General features: G+C 39.8%; 1 protein-coding gene and 1 pseudogene across 1 annotated transcript in view; one reads left to right on the top strand and one right to left on the bottom strand.

Moving 5' to 3' along the window:
* Atp7a (ATPase copper transporting alpha) overlaps nt 1-19,845 on the bottom strand; it is a 153,652-nt gene that overhangs the window by 17,685 nt on the left and 116,122 nt on the right. The window contains exons 12-17 of the mRNA XM_008837662.3: nt 18,583-18,710; nt 17,474-17,628; nt 17,131-17,265; nt 13,770-13,964; nt 5,545-5,727; nt 2,900-3,116 (exon numbers count right to left, since the gene is read on the bottom strand). Of these exons, the coding sequence (XP_008835884.1) occupies nt 2,900-3,116; nt 5,545-5,727; nt 13,770-13,964; nt 17,131-17,265; nt 17,474-17,628; nt 18,583-18,710 (1,013 nt within the window). The remainder of the gene's footprint in view (nt 1-2,899; nt 3,117-5,544; nt 5,728-13,769; nt 13,965-17,130; nt 17,266-17,473; nt 17,629-18,582; nt 18,711-19,845) is intronic.
* Nucleotides 6,370-10,289, top strand: LOC103737826 (annotated as a pseudogene).

Consider the following 19,845-nt stretch of genomic DNA (forward strand, 5'->3'; position numbering starts at 1 on the left):
TTTACTTAGGTTATAACAACAGCCCATTAGTCTCTCAACTTGTACACTTGCCCCTAACTCCCACCTCCTCATTTGGTGCTGGGAATCAAGCCCAGGGCTTCACACATGCTAAGCACAGAAGAGAAGAAAATTGTTAGAGAGATGTACCATTGAGTTACACCTCATCCCTCACTGCTGATTCTTTATAGTACCTTCAACAATGCATGACATACAGTAGATACTCAACAAAGGTTGTTTAGTGATTTCCTACAGGTCAGTTACTTGATACCAGACACCTATAGACAAAAAAAAAGAAATCACATAGAAGTAGAAATGACCACAGAATAATTATTCTGCAATGTGCCAAGTATAGCAGAAAGAGTACAGCTATAATTTAAGAAGAGTAAGTATCTCTGTCAGTGTACGTCAGCAGTGAAGGTGTCACTGAAAAGAGACATAAGCCATGTCTAGAAAGATAAGCACAAATTCACAGGGTCAATGCTCTTTGTGGATGAGAACAGCGCATAAACAGTAAATGAAATGATCTAATAATAAAATGGCAGGCTTAAGGAGTAACTATAAATAGGTAATTAGTATGGCTAGAACACAGGGCACATGTGGAGCATTGGGAAAAGACATGAGTGATAAGGGAGGAAGGAGAGCTAACCTGGCAGAGCAGATATCAAAGTCTTAAACAAGAGTGACAACAATTAAATCATGGGCCCTTAACCAAGAGCCATGGAAGGGCTCTATGATATACGTGAACCTTTTAGAGCAGACATAATAAATGAGGGGAAGATACACACTTTTCAACACATTCTTTCAAAAGATCTATGATTCAAAAAATGAGCTATAAACCACTAAACAAACTCAGTAGTCAGAAAGTAACATGCCCAGATTTGCATGTTAGTTAGCAAAATCACTTGGGCACAAATGGGTGGGGGAGTTCTGGAATACTTGGGTGGATAGATCATGTTTGGGGAGTATGACACCGAAGAAACAGATCTCCACTAGAGATACGTAATTTGGAATGGTAGTGAAAACCTGCAGGGGAAGAAATAAGTGGTGGGTATGAATGATAGTGTATAGAGGAGGGAATATCAAATGAGAAGACAAAGAAATAAATCACTGAGGATATCCAGTATTTGAGAGTAGGTGGAACTGAAGAATTAGAAGGAACACCCAAGGAGACAAGAGAAGAATCTAGAGATAGATGAGGAATACATGCAAAGGAGGAAAGAGTTTTCAGAGGGGAGAAACAACCAACATCATCAACTGCCCTGGAAGTAATGCAGGATGCAGACTGAAAAGTGAGCACTGGCATAGGCCTTGGGGTCCACAGTCACAAGAGACTCAGAATTGTTTCAACAGCATGGATGGAGCAGAAGTGAGACAGGAGGTGAATTCATCAAGCCTACACTACTCTTTCTCAAAGGTATAAAGGGGAAAAATATTTATGGAAATATAGTGATTCTGATGGAAGAGTGTTTATATGTTTTGGAGAAGGTACCACAGAAGGAGACATGGAAAGTAAAGAAGCAAGGGCCAGAACAGAAAGGGAAGTCCCTGAAGAACTGAGAGGATGGCGTCTAGTGCAAAGATAAATGTATTTGTTACAGCAAGATGAAGCATATTTTCCTGGGGGAGAAAAATAAAAACAGCTGGGCATGGTGACACATACCTTAAATCCCAGAACTTGGGAGGCAGAAGTAATCTGATCTCTGTGAATTCAAGGCTAGCCTGGTCTCCATAGCAAGTTCCAGGGACTACAGGGAGACCCTTTCTCAAAAAGACAAAAGAGTTTATAAGAAAAAGCACGAGCTGGGCGTGGTGGCGTATGTCTTTAATCCCAGCACATCTCTGTGAGTTCAAGGCCAACCGGGTCTACATAGCTAGTTCCAGGCCAGCTGAGGCTACAGGGAGACCGCGTTTCAAAAAGACAAAAGAAAAAAGAAAAAGCACAAAAGAGCCCCTGCCAGCAAATTCTAATTTTCTATGGAAGAAATAAGTTAATCTGCTAAGGGGAGAATAGGGAGGGTGATGGGAACTTGTGAAAGACAGAAGATTTTGAGTAGCTCATGGAAAATCATCTTGGGCTTGTCCTCATCACCCTACAGTGTCGGTCAATGAGCACAGTTGCCAAATGTTTCTGAGTAACTGAGTGATGTCATCAGAAGGCCTGTAATAAAATGCATTTGACAGAATGTAATAATGTCAATTTTTGTTTCCTTTCCTTTCTCATATGTGTGTGTGTGTGTGTGTGTGTGTGTGTGTGTGTGTGTGTGTCTTTTTGAGACAGGGTCTCCTTGCAGCCCCAGCTGTCCTGGAACTCACTATGTAGACCAGGGGGGCCTCAAACTCACAAAGTGCTGGGATTAAAGGCATGGTGTGCCTCTGCCTCCCAAGTACTGGGATTAAAGGCGTGCGCCACCACGCCCAGCTAAATATATATTTTTTACTTTTATTTTATGTGTATGACTGTATTGCCTGCATGTATGTGAGTGCACCCATGTCGTGCAGTGCTGGAGGTCAGAAGAGGGTGTCGGATTCCCCTGGAATTGGAGTCAAGGATGGTTCATAGCTGCGATGTGGGTGCTGGGAATCAAACCCAGGTCCTCTGCAAGAGCAGTCAGTGCTCTTAACCTCTGAGCCATCTCTCCAGCCCCCTTTTCCTTTTTTTTTTTTGAAAAAAAGAAAACAAGGTCTCAATATGTAGTGCAAGCTAGCTTTGGAACTATGTAGACGAGACTAGCCTGGAACTCAAGAGAGTCACCTGCCTCGGCTTCCAGAGTGCTGGGACTAAGGGTATGTGCCACCATGCCTGGCTAATTTTTGTTTCTTATACAATATCTTGGGGTTGTAAAGTTGGCCATCTGTCCATAACTGTCCCATAATTAGTACTATAAAGAAATCAACTTACTTGAGAGATGAGTATCAATAATCATAGAAGATGAAGTTGCTGACTGTTCACTAATTGCTTCAATTTGAACCAGGGATGCATTTTTAATGTTATTTTCCTCTGTCTTCCAGTTATTCTTATGTAGCAAGCCTTCAATATTGGTGACTTTACAGCTAATACCACAGCCTGGCACAACCTGGAAATCTGTACAGGTACCCAAGGTTTCAGTGTCCAGCGCCTAACAAACAGAAACAGAAACATTTCCTCTAATGGAAGAAAAGAACCAATTCCCGAATACCGTCTTCTGACTTGCACATGTATGCTATGGTGTGTATGCACACACATACACATACACAGAGTATACAAAATTAGTATAATAAAAAATTTAACTGGAAAACTAGTATTGATAAGAATGTGAGGAAATGGGCACTCAACTTTGGGTAAAGGTATAAACTGATAGAACCTTTAGTATGTGTGCTGGTAATATTCATGAAAATTTAAATACAAACATCTTTTGGGGGTTGGAGAGATAGCTCAGCAGTTAAGAGCACTGGCCGCTCTTGCAGAGGACCCAGGTTCAATTTCCAGCTCCCACATAGCAGCTAACAACTGTCCATAACTCCAGTTCCAGGGGAATCCGACGCCCTCTTCTGACATCCATGGGCACTGCATGACATGGGTGCACTTACATACATGTAGGCAATACACTCATACACATAAAATAAAAATAATAAAATATTTTTTTAAAAACATCCTTTGATCTAGCAATTGCACTGATAGATATTCAATGTAAAGACTTGGCAAAAGCTGACAAGAATGCTCAGCATACACTGTAAAGGCCATAAAACACTAATCACACAACAGAACAGACACATGACAACTTTCCTGATAGGGAAAATTCATCTAATAAAATGAAAAAGAAGGTAACAAAGGCTGGCCATTGTATGACTCTTAATGTGCAAAGTCTAAAATGATAAATGCAGGTGGGGATGGTGGTGCACACCTGAAATACCAGCACTTGGGAAGTAGACATCTGTGCAGGTACATAAGTTTGCCTGGGCTACATAGCTAGACCCAGGCCAGCCTGAGCTACATAGTAAGACCCTGTCTCAAAAACAAAAGAAAGATTACTAAGCCAGGAGCAATCATATATGCCTGTGGGCCCAGCCACAAGGGAAACTGGGGCAGAAGCATCACTTAAGCCCAGGAGCTCAGCACCAGTTGGGGTAACCTAGGGAGGTCCTTGTTTTAAAATAACAAAAAAAGGTTGGGCTGGAGAGTGCATGCTGCTCTATGAGAAGATTGGAGTTCAAATCCCGGGACCCACATTGGGCAGTTCAGTAACCCCTGAAACTCCAGCTTCAAGAGATCTGATGTACCTTTCTGGTCTCTGTGGACACCTCCATACATGTGCAGATACACACATAAAAGTAAAACAAATCTTTAATAATAAATTTAAAAATTTTTAACTCAGGCTAGGCATGGTGGCACATGCCTTTATTCCCAGCACTTGTGAGGCAGAGGCAGGCGGATCTCTGTGAGTTCGAGGCCAGCCTGGTCTACAAAGTAAGTTCCAGGTCAGGTGGGGCTACAGGGAGACCCTGTCTCAAAAAGATCAAAAGAATTTTTTTAATTTAAAAGGTTAACAGATATACTTGTGATTATACAAAAAGTATTTATTATATATAAATTAAAAATCAATTAAGTTGTGGGGTTGGAAGGATGGTTCAACAATTAAGAGCACTGGCTGCTCTTGCAGAGGAACCAAACTCAGTACCCACATGGCAGCTAACAACCACCTGTAACTCCAGTTCCAGGGGATTTGACACCTTCTTCTGGCCTCTGTGGGCATTGCACACACATAGTGCACTTATATAAATTCACACAAAACACTTGTATGCATAAAAATTAATAAATTTTAATAATCAAGTTATTAAAATGACTGGTAATAGCATAACAACTATTAGATTTTAAAGAGAAAAAAATGTAAGGGGGAGGAGAATAAGGTTTCTTTTTTTTTTTTTTTTTTTTGGTCTTTTTGCGAAAGGATCTCCCTGTAGCCCCAGCTGTCCTGGAACTCATTATGTAGACCAGGCTGGCCTTGAACTCACAGAGCTCCACCTGCCTTTGCCTCCCGAGTGCTGGGATTAAAGGCGTGGGCCACCACGCCTGGCCCAGGTTTCCTTTTTTATTACATAAATTCTCTGTGCAATCTCTGTTTTCAATATATAATGTTTCTATCTTTTATGTCAACAGGGGTTACTATGTGGTAAGATCAGAATTCATTTCTTTTCCTGTCTTTACAGTTGTCTATGTGAAGAAACGATGACACAATATTTTTTGACACAAGGTTTCAGGTAGCCCAGGGTTGCCTCAAACTCATTAAGTAACTGAAGTTGACCTTGGACTTCTGATCTTTCTAATTCTACCTCCCAAGTACCAGGATTAAAGGCATCGATTTATTGGTGCTGGGGATCAAACCCAGGAATGGTTGGCAAGCATTCTACCAACTGAGCTCCAACCCCAATATATTCAATTAAATGAAAAAAATGCAAATCTCTTTAACTTCCTACTGATTATATACATAAACTATTAGGCCAGTCAAGATTTGGTCTGCGTAATTCCAACATGAGATGACAACATGAATATGAGAGATAAAACTGTACCTGCTTGCAGTATTTGGTTATAGCTGTTCCTAGAGGGTGTTCACTGTTACTTTCTGCAGTTCCCACGATGGCCAGGATCTTATTGCGTGATATCCTGTTACTTTCCACTATAATCTTTACTTGATTCACTACTGGGGTCCCATGAGTAATAGTTCCAGTCTTATCAAATACCACTACCTTTACCTGTAAGAAAGTTAAAAATACAATGCGCCCATATGACTAGACCTTAACAGCATCTTCCCAGAAATGAGAAACAGGTTTACTTCAACAGACTATTTTCTTTCTTAATAAACTAGGCTTTGACTTCATGACCTCATAAATAGTTGGTCTTTGGGTGAACAAAAGGAAGAAAAAGAAATACTGTAGTTGCAGCTGTTTTCTCTCCCCTGTAGTTCAGTTTTGATCCTGTTAGATGCCCGTGAATTCATGTGAAACAACTAGCACAGTTACAGGCTTACTGCTAATAGGTAATTAAGAGATGTCACTGGCACCTCTATGGAAAATACAAAGCTTTCAGTACTAATGAATTATAGATCTGTCAGAGAAATCTGTGCAGTTGGCAGATGACTGTAAGAGAAACTGATTGAGTCAAAGGGAGTTGCCAGCTGGGTTGCTTTGCCTTGGCTGGGTGTTGGCTAAGAACTTGGTCTGACAAGAGCTCAGGGAACCAGTTTGAGAAAGTTAGGCCACATAGGAAAAGGAAGAGCCTGGAGTTAGACAGCACATTAACTTCATAAACTCAGAAGAATCTTAAAAAATTAGTAACCCAACGAACTGATATAAAAAAGAATAACGAGCACCAGTTCCGTCTGTGTGTTCGAGTAGACAAAATGGTGAAGATCGCCAAGACTCATGAAGATATTGAAGCACAGATCCGAGAAATTCAAGGCAAGAAGGCAGCTCTTGATGAAGCCCAAGGAGTGGGCCTTGATTCCACAGGTTATTATGATCAAGAAATTTATGGTGGAAGTGACAGCAGATTTGCTGGATATGTGACATCAATAGCTGCAACTGAACTTCAAGATGATGATGATGACTACTCATCATCTACAAGTTTGCTTGGTCAGAAGAAGCCTGGGTATCATGCCCCTGTGGCATTGCTCAATGATACACCACAGTCAACAGAACAGTATGATCCATTTGCTGAAGACCGTCCTCCAAAATTGCAGACCGGGAAGATGAATATAAAAAGCATGGGCAGACCATGATAATTTCCCCAGAGCGTCTTGATCCTTTTGCAGATGGAGGGAAGACCCCTAATCCTAAAATGAATGCTAGAACTTACATGGATGTTATAAGAGAGCAACATTTGACTAAAGAAGAGAGAGAAATTAGGCTAAAGCTGGAGAACTAAAAGTCGTCAATAGAGCAGCAACATCCCAGACTCCCTCAAAATGAAAACGACATTGGGATCAAACCACTGACCAGACTCCAGGTGCCACTCCCAAAAAGCTATCAAATTGGGACCAAGCAGAGACCCCCTGGACACAACCCCTTCTTTAAGATGGGATGAGACACCCGGTCATGCAAAAGGAAGTGAGACTCCTGGAGCAACCCCAGGCTCAAAAATATGGGATCCTACACCTAGTCATATACCTGTGGGAGCTGCTACTCCTGGACGAGGCAACACACCAGGCCATGCGACCCCTGGCCATGGGGGTACTACTTCCAGTGCTCGTAAAAACAGATGGGATGAGACCCCCAAAATAGAGAGAGATACTCCAGGGCATGAAAGTGGATGGGCTGAGACTCCTCGAACAGATAGAGGTGGAGACTGAATTGGTGAAACACCAACTCCTGGAACAACTAAACAAAAGTGTTGGGATGAAACACGCGCAAGTCAGATGGGTGGAAGCACTCCTGTTCTGACCCCTGGAAAAACACCAATTGGCACACCAGCTATGAACATGGCTACTCCTACACCAGGTCACATAATGAGCATGACTCCTGAACGGCTTCAGGCTTGGCGATGGGAGAGAGAGATTGATGAGCAAAACCACCCACTTTCTGATGAAGAATTAGATGCTATGTTCCCAGAAGGATTTAAGGTGCTCCCTCCTCCAGCTGGTTATGTTCCTATTCAAACTCCAGCTCGAAAGCTGACAGTAATTCCCACACCTTTGGGTGGTATGACTGGTTTCCACATGCAAACTGAAGATAGAACTATGAAAAGTGTTAATGATCAGCCATCTGGAAATCTCCCATTTTTAAAACCTGATGACATTCAATACTTTGATAAACTGTTGGTTGATGTTGATGAATCAACATTTAGTTCAGAAGAGCAAAAAGAGAGAAAAATAATGAAATTGCTTTTAAAAATTAAGAATGGTACACCTCCAATGAGGAAGGCTGCATAACATCAGATTACTGATAAAGCCTGAGAATTTGGAGCTGGACCTTTGTTTAATCAGATTCTTCCTCTGTTGATGTCTCCTACACTTGAGGATCAAGAGCATCATTTCCTTGTGACAGTTACTGATAGAATATTATAAAACTTGATGACTTAGTACGACCATATGTGCACAAGATTCTTGTGGTCATCGAGCCACTTTTGATTGATGAAAATTACTATGCTAGAGTGGAAGGTCGAGAGATTATTTCTAATTTGGCAAAGGCTGCTGGTCTGGCTACCATGATTTCTACCATGAGACCTGATATAGATAACATGGATGAGTATGTCTGAAACACAACAGCTAGAGCTTTTGCTGTTGTAGCCTCTGCCCTGGGCATTCCTTCTTTATTGCCATTCTTAAAAGCTGTGTGCAAAAGCAAGAAGCCTTGGCAAGTGAGACACACTGGTATTAAGATTGTACAGCAGATAGCTATTCTTATGGGCCGTGCCATCTTGCCACATCTCAGAAGTTTAGTTGAAGTCATTGAACGTGGTCTCATGGATGAGCAACAGAAAGTTCGGACCATCAGTGCTTTGGCCATTGCGCCTTGGCTGAAGCAGCAACTCCTTATGGTATCGAATCTTTTGACTCTGTACTCAAACCTTTATGGAAGGGTATCTGCCAGCACAGAGGAAAGGGTTTGGCTGCTTTCTTAAAGGCTATTGGGTATCTTATTCCTCTTATGGATGCAGAATGTGCCAACTACTATACTAGAGAAGTGATGTTAATCCTTATTCGAGAACTCCAGTCTCCTGATGAAGAAGTTGGTAAAACAATGTTGTAGTACAGATGGTGTAGAAGCAAATTATATTAAAACAGAGATTCTTCCTCCTTTCTTTAAACACTTCTGGCAGCACAAAATGGCTTTGGATAGAAGAAATTACAGTTAGTTGATACTACTGTGGAGTTGGCAAACAAAGTAGGTGCAGCAGAAATTATATCTAGGATTGTAGATGATCTGAAAGATGAAGCTGAACAGTACCGGAAAATCGTGATGGAAACAATTAAGAAAATTATGGGCAACCTTGGAGCAGCAGATATTGATCATAAACTTGAAGAACAACTGATTGATGGTATCCTCTATGCTTTCCAAGAACAGACTACAGAGGATTCAGTAATGTTGAATGGCTTTGGCACAGTAGTCAATGCTCTTGGCAAACGAGTCAAACCATACTTGCCTCGGATCTGTGGTACAGTTTTGTGGCGTTTAAATAACAAATCAGAAAAAGACAGAAAACAAGTAGCTGACTTGATTTTCTCGAACTGCTCTTGTGATTAAGACTTGTCAAGAGGAAAAACTGATGGGGCACTTGGGTGTGGTGTTGTATGAATATTTGGGTGAAGAGTATCCTGAAGTATTGGGCAACATTCTTGGAGCACTGAAGGCTATTGTAAATGTAATAGGTATGCATAAGATGAGCCCACCAATTAAAGATCTCCTGCCTAGACTCACCCCCATCTTAAAGAACAGGCATGAAAAAGTACAAGAGAATTGTATTGATCTTGTTAGACGTATCGCTGACAGGGGAGATGAGTATGTATCTACAAGAGAGTAGATGAGGATTTGCTTTGAGCTTTTAGAGCTCTTAAAAGCTCACAAAAGCTATTCATAGAGCTACAGTCAATACATTTGGTTACATTGCAAAGGCCATTGGCCCTCGTGATGTATTGGCTACGCTTTTAAACAACGTCAAAGTTCAGGAGAGGCAGAACAGAGTTTGTACCACTGTAACAATAGCTATTGTTGCTGAAACATGTTCACCCTTCACAGTACTCCCTGCCTTAATGAATGAATACAGAGTTTCTGAACTTAATGTTCAAAATGGAGTATTAAAATCTCTCTCCTTCTTGTTTGAATATATTGGTGAAATGGGAAAAGACTACATTAATGCTGTAACGCCCTTACTTGAAGATGCTTTAATGGATAGGGACCTTGTACACAGACAAGCAGCTAGTGTGGTGGTACAACACATGTCACTTGGTGTTTATGGATTTGGTTGTGAAGATTCTCTGAATCACTTATTGAACTGTGTGGCTCAATGTGTTTGAGACATCTTCCTATGTAATCCAGGCAGTTATGGGAGCCCTACAGGGCCTGAGAGTAGCTATTGGACCATGTAGAATGTTGCAGTAATGCTTACAGGGTCTGTTTCACCCAGCTCATAAAGTCAGAGATGTATATTGGAAAATTTACAACTCCATCTACATTGGCTCACAGGATGCTCTCATAGCACATTACCCAAGAATCTACAATGATGATAAGAACACCTATATTCGTTATGAACTTGATTATATCTTGTAATTTTATTTTGTGTCTAATACACAGCTGTTTCACAACTTAAACTTGCTTCACTTTGGTGATATAAATTTAAAACATAGCAGATCAGTGCAGAGCTGGTCATAGAGGAAGAGTAGAAATCCAGTAGCATGACTTTTAAATAACTTTTGTTTTTGATGTTAAGCAGTAAATGCCAGTAGTGACCAAGGACACAGTGATTACACTACACTGGAGGGATTTCATTTTTAATTCATCTTTATGAAGATTTAGAATTCATTCCTTGTGTTTAAAGGGAATGTTTGAGAAATAAACATTTGTGTACAAAATGCTAATTTGTGTGTGTGTTTTGAACATGACTTGTAAAATGCAGAACTCTGATAAAGTATTGGTTTGTGTAGAATAAGTGGCTTAGTTTCATTTTTCTGTTACCTGGTTTATTATGGAACATAGCAGAATACAAACTATATAAAGTGATGGCCTCTGTCAAAATTCCGTTGTTCTGTTGATAACGAGAAGAGTATCTTTGAGAGTGTTCCCTCATCTAGCATAACCATTCCAAACCATAGAAAACAGCACCTGGCTGAACTGTCTTGAATATTACTTTGTACATACATAGCACCTTTCACCGCTTGACTTCTCAAAATGCTTTATGAACATGCATAAAGAAAGTCTTTTAAGTCATGTCTAGCTCTTGATGGTCTGTATTTTGAAAGTGGGAAAGCTATCTTTCCTTCAAAACTGTTTTCTTCCTGTTGGGAATGAGGCTAAGAAATGCTAAGGTAGTAAGACAATCTGGCTTTTTGTAGTTAGCTACTAATCAGTTAATTCAGTCATTTGTATGCCTAGTCACTGTTATTAGATGCAGGGTCTGCAAAGGGGCCTGTGACCTGGCCTTTGCCCTTTGAAACAGGTATAATGGAAAGGGGGAGACACATCTTGTTCCAGAGACCTTATGTACTATGATGCTGCACAGTGACAGAAGCTAAAATGTCTCGATTTGCTTAGTTTGTACCTAGCAATTAGATAATACACTGATCTAAGTGTGCAACATGAGCCAAAATGCCTTAGCTCTGGAGGAACTAATCATTAAGGCACAACTTATTGTTTGCTGGAAAGTATTTAAGTATGTTCTGTTTTTTTCTCATTTTACGCCCCAAGTTTGTTTTAGACTTTTTCTATCGCTATTTTGCTTTGTCTCCCTCTATTAGTTCTTTTGTGAATTCTAAAGGGAAAGAAATTCTGCAGTCAGTGTTGCTAGCACATGACTCCAGAACTTCTGTGGGAATTAGGAAGTTTGTGCTTCCCACTGTTAATATCCAGGTCTCTGTCTCTGGAGGCTTAGTGAGAAATGGTTTGTATTTGGCTTTTATAAAATTAATACTGAGCATTAAATGTTCTCGGGCAGGATTTGTAACAACTTACTGTTCACTGTGTGTGGTCTGACTTCTTGACAAAGTGTATCATTATGTAACAGAGTCAAACACAAATTCCCAAACCCACCTTTAAATATTTCTGTTTTTTATAGTTGATTTCAAATGACCTTGCATAATTATTAATCTTGAGAATTTAATACAATTGGTTCTCAAAGTCAAAATTTGATTTTTTTTAACTCACTCGGGAATATTTAATTGTATTTTTAGTTCAAGTAGCTTAAGTTTGTTTGTTCCTTTGCTATTTATGGCAAACAAGCTTTGCAATAGAAATGTGGATCAAAAAAGACAGTGCTCCAGCACTTGGGAGGCAGAGGCAGGCGGATCTTTGTGAGTTTAAGGCAAGCCTGGTCTACATAGTGAGTTCAGGTTAGCTGGGACTACAGGGAGACCCTGTCTCAAAAAGACAAACAAACAAAAAAAGACAGCACTACTCTTTAAGCATGATATTTTGCTGATGGAAATAATTTCGGGCTGGAGAAGGAAAAAAGTACTGAAGGCTGGGACCTCAAAGACTGGGAACAAATAGAGGCTCACTGATGTTATTTAATATGCTTATTGAATAAGAAAAGCATTTTGTGAAAATTTTTGTGAAGATGCTATGTGAAATTTTAACTCTTCTCAAAGACCTTTTCTTTAGCATTTCGTTTCAATGTTTCTTAAAGCCAAATTTAGGCAGGAAGAAATTAATGTTCTTAAGGGGACAGAGGATGGGTTTTTTTCTGTGGGCCATTGCCCTCTGATGGTATTAATCTCTTTGGCTGTTTGATTTTTTTTTCATATTGTATTTTTTAAATTTGTTGTATGGTGCCCTGTGAGCATCAAGTACTATCAGATGAATAAAACTTACTATATCTAAAAAAAGAATAACATTCAAAACATCATTTCAGACAAGAGAGAAATTGCCATAAGGTACATCCTAGATACAACAGAGGAACCAGAACAGAAACTTACAGATTAGATACCAGTACTATATCAATATTAATTGCTTGATTATGATAAATATACTGTGGTTGAATAAGGGAATGTCCTTATTCTTAGAAAAGATGATTAACAGCTGCAGAAACTGGAATTATACTAAAAAATTTTTCTATAAAAATTCTTAGTCTGGGGGCTGGAGAGGTGGCTCAGAGGTAGAGCACATATTGCTTTTGCAGAGAACCCTAGTTTGATTCCCAGCACCCACATAAGGCAGCTCACTACAGCCTATAACTCCAGTTTCAGGATATCAAACACCCTCTTCTAGGATCCATGGGCACCTGCACCCACATGTAAACACACACACACAAGCATGCATGCACACACACATACAAAAATATTAATGAAAATTAAATGAACCTTAAAAATTGCTGGCTAGACAAGATTGCAGATTTGTTCTAGGCCATGTGTTATGTCTACTATATGCATCTGTATTTATTTTATATCCTCATAATAAGACTATGTTAGTGGGAACATGGCTTTAGTTGATGTCAAATAGCTTTAACTGAGTTTGTCACAGAAACCCTAACATGAATGCCAGGCATGGTGCCACATGACTTTAATCCCAGCACTTGGGAGGCAGAGGCAGGAAGATCTCCGTGAGTTCAAGGCCAGCCTGGTCTACATACCAAGTTCTAGGACAGCTGGGGCTACAGGGAGACCCTGTCTCCAAAAGATCAGAAAAAAAAAAAAAGAAAAGAAAAAAAAAGAAACCTTAACATGAATGGGATTATGATTCCTGAAGTCATAGTTGCAAACTGCCAGCTGGTGGCAGCAAAGGCACTGTCACTGCAGGTGCTCCTCCCACTGAAGAAGATAAGTGGAGGCTCTGGCAAATTTTTCCCAGGCAAGCATCTACTCTGTCTTCTTGATCTAAGGACTGGTGTGAGCTAAGATGGGCTTAATTACATGTTCTCTATTCAGGGTCTGCTCTAAGGAAATTGGCTTGGACTATATAAGAGATCTTAAGTAACTAAGGCAAATCTGGAAAAGAATCAACATATAACTTTCCTACTTCAACCCCCAGGATAATCCCAGAAGACACTCAGTTTAGGAACCATGGGCAAATAACTAAGGAACTTATTTCTCAATAGGGGTGCTATTGAAACTGTGGACAGTGCAATTCTTACTTCTGGAGACTCTTACCTTATGAGCCATCTCCAGTGGCTCTCCACCTTTGATAAGTATTCCATTCTGGGCACCTACTCCTGTGCCCACCATCACAGCAGTTGGTGTGGCCAGTCCCAGTGAACAGGGACATGCAATACACAGAACTGTGATAGAGGCTTGGAAAGCAAAGCGGATTATGGTTTCCGTCCGGGAGATACTTCTACTGTAGCCCTTGAGAAGAAAGGTACATATTCTGGTTATTTATTTAGAGTTAGATATGTACAAAACAAAAGAAACAAAGCTTACCCCTCCCTGTTTAAATAAAACCACAGTGTCAAAGTCACATCTCCTACCTAATTACCAATATATGTTTTTGTTACTAATAGGGAACATTTTTTTCCTTTTTTTTTTTTTGGTCTTTTGAGACAGGGTCTCCCTGTAGCCCCAATTATCCTGGAATTCGCTATGTAGACCAGGTTGGCCTCGAACTCACAGAGATCCACCTGACTCTGCCAGGTGTGCACCACCACGTCTGGCGGGAACATTTTTTTTTTCATTTATAAATATAAGAAATTGAGAACAGAACTGGTAAACAAGTGAAACAGGAATAGGCAGACCTCTGCAAGCTCAAAGCCAATCTGGTCTACATAGCAAGTTCCAGGCCAGCTGGAAGACAGGAAGACCTTGTCTTAAAAAGACCCCAAAAATATCCAATACATAATTCCACTACTTTTCCACATCTAAAAGAAATGTTAGGAAATTTGAGTAATAACATGAGATAATTCTCAATAAATTTGATCCTGAACAAACATAATTCTGAATCTCTGTATATTAAGGCCATAAACCTCTCATTCACACATTTTTTTTAAAGATGATAAAAAAAGTCAGCATTTCTTTTGGCTATCACAACGGGAACTAAGCATTTCTGCTAGTTAAGCTCCTAGTGGCACTGTCTGCTCATGGGGCAGTTCAAATAAAAATCTCTAATACCACTGAACTCATGAGAAATTTTCCTGAAGGATACAGGTATGAAAATACTTTCCAACAATCCTATTGCTAATTGTGTACTTAGCACCAATCATTCAAGGAATACTTCATATTGCACTACTGACCATAACATGGAAGGTACAAAGTTGTTATGATTCTACTTGCTCATTAACTGAAAGAACAGTGTAACCAGTGCATACAGCATGGCATTTACGAAACAGGAAATCAGTGTAAGACTTTTTACATTTTATAAAATTTATTTATTTTTATGTATATAAGTGTTTTCCCTGCATGTACATGAGTGTAAAGTGCAATGCCCTCAGACCAAAAGAGCAGAAGAGGGTATCGGATTCCCTGGTGCTGGAGTTACACACAGTTGTTAGCTGGCGTGTAGGTGCTGAGAACAGAACCCAGGTCCTCTGCAAGAGCAGTCAGTGCTCTAATCTGCAGTCATCTCTCCAGCCCAAGACTTTCTTAATAACTGATTTATAGTGATAGGTTTTAAGAGCTCAAAAACTTAAACATTCGGGGCTGGAGAGATGGCTCAGCAGTTAAGAACACTGGTTGTTCTTGCAGAAGACCTGAGTTTGAATACCAGCACCCACACGGCAGCTAACAACTGCCCGTAACTCCAGTTCCAGGCGATCCAACAGCCTTGTCTGACCTCCGCAGGCATTGCACGACATGGGTGCACTTACCTACATGCAGGCAATACACACTTACACATAAAATAAAAAAATTAAAAATAAAAACATTCATCTTAGAATTACAAATCTATAAGAGAAACAAAGGTGGGGCCAGTAAGATGGCTCAGTGGGTAGAAAATTCTCTACTGTGCAAGCCTGACAACCTGAGTTTGACTCCCAGAACCCACACTAAAAGGAGCAAACTGATTCTTCAGTTATCCTCTGACCTCCGCACACATGTGGCTCACATGCATCTGTACTCACATACACATATCATAGATACACACACACAATAAAATCAATTTTTTAAAAAACAGAAAACAAGGCAGAAGCGATTTTCATAAATATCTAGACTTAGACTTGCATACCTACTGCATATAGGAATATGCCTTCACATATGCTGTACACTGTCCCCTATGCAAATTCATAGCCTATAACTTAGGTATTATTATCCCTACTTCTGTACCGACAATAAGTTAAGGTTTATATACCTATAGTAAGGATAGCAAGATTTATTTTACTATTTTATAGTGCCATACTTTATAGAAAGCATCAGAGAACTGGATGAGTAAGCACTAATATTATGCATTTATAAAACATTTAATTAATTACAAAGTATTTCTTTAATAATTAAAATACATTATTTTAGTTGGGTGTGGTAGTGCATGCCTATAATCCCAGCACTTGGGAAGTGGACACAGGAGGACCCAGAATTCAAAGTCATCCTCTATATGGCAAGTTCACCTCCATGAGACCTACATATGTGACACTCTCATACACACAAAAATGTACTCTTATTCAGCTTTTGCAACAACTACAAGCTATGAAAATGAGTAATATTAAAATGTCACTTTACAGACAAGAAAAACTGAAACTCAGAGCAATTATGTCATCAAATGCTACACTGTAGCTCAATGGCAAGAGCCAAGATCCTGAAGTTTTCCTCAAGAGATCTGTAGTCCTTTGTGAAAATTCATGCCAGAGTGTGATGGTGGTTCTTGATAATAAGGAAAGAAAAAAAATCATTTGCTGAGCTTACTAAGATCTACAATAAAAACAAATCTATCCATGAAAATGTGAAGGATGAAAAGAAAATTGTGCTGATTTTGCTGTCGTACCTAAAAACTGCAGAGATTATAGCCACAGTGCATAACAGTGCTGAGTTAAGATGGAAAAGGCATTGAATCTGTGTTATTTATGTCTGTATCGAGGCAAAACATGGCACATATAGTATGAGGCACTATCTGTAGTTTCAGACATCCACTGAGGCTCTTATAATATGTTCTGCACTGTACAAAGAATTTTTCTTTATTTCTGTCTTTTTAATTCTCTTCTTCATTTCTTTTTCCTTCTTTCTATCCTTCCCTCCCTCTTCTATTTTGGTGGTGGGGATAAACTCAGGTCCTAAAATATGCTGGGCAAGCATTCTACCTCTAAGCTACATCCCCAGCCTATATTGATAATTGTCAAGGTATTCTTTTTTTCTAGACAAGGTATCACTATGTAGCACTGGCTGGCCTAGAACTTGCTGTGTAGACCAGGCCAGCCTAGAACTCACTATGTAGAGCAGCTGACCTCTAACTCACAGAGATCTGCCTGTCTCTGCCTCCGGAGCACTAAGGGCATATACAACCATACCTGTACAAAGTTATTTTTACTTAATTACTTCTACAAAAAATCACAAACTTTTTGTACATAATCAAGAGTTGTTATAAGTCACTTACAGGAAAGTAGGCTTCCACAATTTCAAAATTTTGAAATCCAATTATGATCCACACCAGGAGGGTACCAACAGAAACAAAGACAATAAAAGGAACAAAGTAGCCACTGAGTTTGTCTGCAAACTGCTGGATAGGAGCCTAGAATTCAGAGAGACAATAATAAATATCTCATCTCCTTTTCTGATATTGAATATAGAGTATACCTGGCAAATAGATAGAAATGTTTTAGTAAACTCTATAATAATGAGGCTAAAATTAATCAAAGGGAAATATAAAAGCTGGATCAAGATTTATACTGAGAAGGCTTTAAAGAAAATGCCTTTTCTTGTCCAGGGGGGAAGGTTACCTTTGATGTTTGTGCCTCCTCCACAAGTTTGACAATTTGAGAAAGGGTTGTATCTGCTCCAACATGGGTTGCCCGGATGAGCAGTGATCCATTCTGGTTAATGGAACCTGCGATCACTGTGCTGCCAGGTTTTTTAGCCACAGGCATTGCCTCCCCTGAAGAAAGAAAAAGAATAAAAAATGATTACGTTCTTTTGTTCTTTCTTGAAACATGTTTATTTGTTCATTGTCAACAAATACTTAGGAAAGAGACTCTTCATCAACTAGAATCCTTTTTCCTCACCTCAGTTCTAGGCCTGGCCCAGGGATTACACTTTTCAAATGGAAAAACTTAACACATTAGGCTCTTGTTGACAGCTACTTTGGGAGTATCCCTCTAGTCCTAGATCAGTGATTCTCAAAGAGCATTTCAAAATGTAGGAAAGAGTTTTTCTTTGTAATAATGACTGGGAGTAAGGTGCTGCTACTACAGCTTAGTAGGCCAGGGTCAGCGCCAGTAAACTGTAAAATAGTACATAAGACAGCCTCTTAGAACTAAAAACTTTTCCATCCAAACTGGCAATAGCACTGCTACTGAGAAACAAAGAGCCCTGAATTACTTCCATATAGTTCATGAACTGAGCCTCTGACAGTAGAGGGTGGAGAGGTGCTACTTGGAATCTGTTCCACAGAGCAGAAACTTGCCAAAGTCCACCCAGTTCCACAGGACACTAAATAACTTCCTCTCTTATGCATTCTATAATTAAGAATCTTTAATGTTAAGTCTTCAATAGCATACCTAAAAACACAAAGTAAATCTGAGGAAACTGTTTTAAGCTAGCCTTTAAAGAGCCCAGATTCGCTGTGCATAATTTACACACTCATTGTTTCCTCAAAAAGCTCTTCAAAGTCAGGTGTGGTGGCACACATCTTTAATCCCAGCACTCAGTAGGTAAATCAAGGTGAGTTCAAGGCCAGCCTGGTTTACACAGTGAGTTCTAGGCCAGTCAGGGCTACATAGTAAGACTCTGTCTCAAAAAACAAAACAAGCTCTTTACCTTTAGTATCAGTTTTTCATTATCACTTTGGGTTCACTTCACTTCCGGGTCATGACTCTCTGGCAGAACATACCTGTGATGAGAGACTCGTCTACCATAGAATGTCCTTCAATAACACGGCCATCCACTGGAAATTTGCCTCCTGGAACCACTTTAATGACATCTCCACGTTGTACAAGTTCCACATCCACTTGCTCTTCACTGAATATTAGTTAACATAAAAAGCATTATGGCAATAGGCTTCCCACTCGGACCTCTCCACACAAGCATTTTAGAGCGTGCCAAGCTTGTAGCTCCATAATTACTGCTAATGGAACCTAAGACCAACATTTATGCTAGCAACAACTGTTTTGGTTTTGCTCATTGGTGGTAACCAACAAAGACTTGGACCAAAGCAGGCACTCTAAATTATCTGTTGAATAATCACTGAATAAGTGCAAGCTTAAAATACAGTGCCATAGCCAAGTATAGTAGCATGCACCTATAATCCCAGCACTTGGAAGTGGAAGTAGGGAGATCAGGAGTTCAAGGTCACCCTTGCCTACATATTGAGTTCAAGGTCACCCTGTACTACATAAGACCCTCCTTTGAGTTATTGGCCAGGGTGGCCCAAAAGACTCTCAGACAGTAACCCAGCATAGAACTGGGAAAATGAAAAGCAGACCCCAATCTTATCTAAAGGAATATTGACAATTGACTGCTGCTAGATGACGAACAGCTGATCTTCCTAAAACAAAGATCTCTAGATAGGCTGAGTAGATTCAGCAGACAGACAAGCACTGGGGAATGGCTGGGGGTGTCGACAACACAGTGGACAGTAACAGGGATGACAGATTATGTGGGCTCTGGTGTGTGTGGGGGGGCTATGGGAGGGTGCCATTTGGGAAGTGGGTATATAGATGAGTAACATTGTGTGGGATATTCTGTATGATATACACACAAAAAAATTAACAAATTTAAAAAAACCTATATTTGAGGAGGAAGCATAAAAATTTACTTCATGTTAAATAGTAGAGGTGATAAACATTACCATTGAAATCTACCTGATGACTTTCATACTCAGGTACTAAAGATCCGAGTGTAACCGACTGTGACTAGTAATGATCAGACACATAGCGATTAAAGACACGTGCAAACATCTAAGTGTTAGTAGCATTAAAAATGTAGGAAACAGAATATTTTAAAATGAAACGGAGATCCTCTTTAAAGGGTAAAAACTCATTCAATTTTATGTCTTACAGGGTTTATACTGAGTTCAATATTCTATAACTGTATTAATTCAACTGTGAACCTAAAAATTTATAGCCACTTTTGAAAGAGATGTATCCTTGCTCCA

The sequence above is a fragment of the Nannospalax galili genome, unplaced genomic scaffold (genome assembly GCF_000622305.1).
Source record: "Nannospalax galili isolate Female #2095 unplaced genomic scaffold, S.galili_v1.0 scaffold238, whole genome shotgun sequence".
NCBI lineage: Eukaryota > Metazoa > Chordata > Mammalia > Rodentia > Spalacidae > Nannospalax > Nannospalax galili.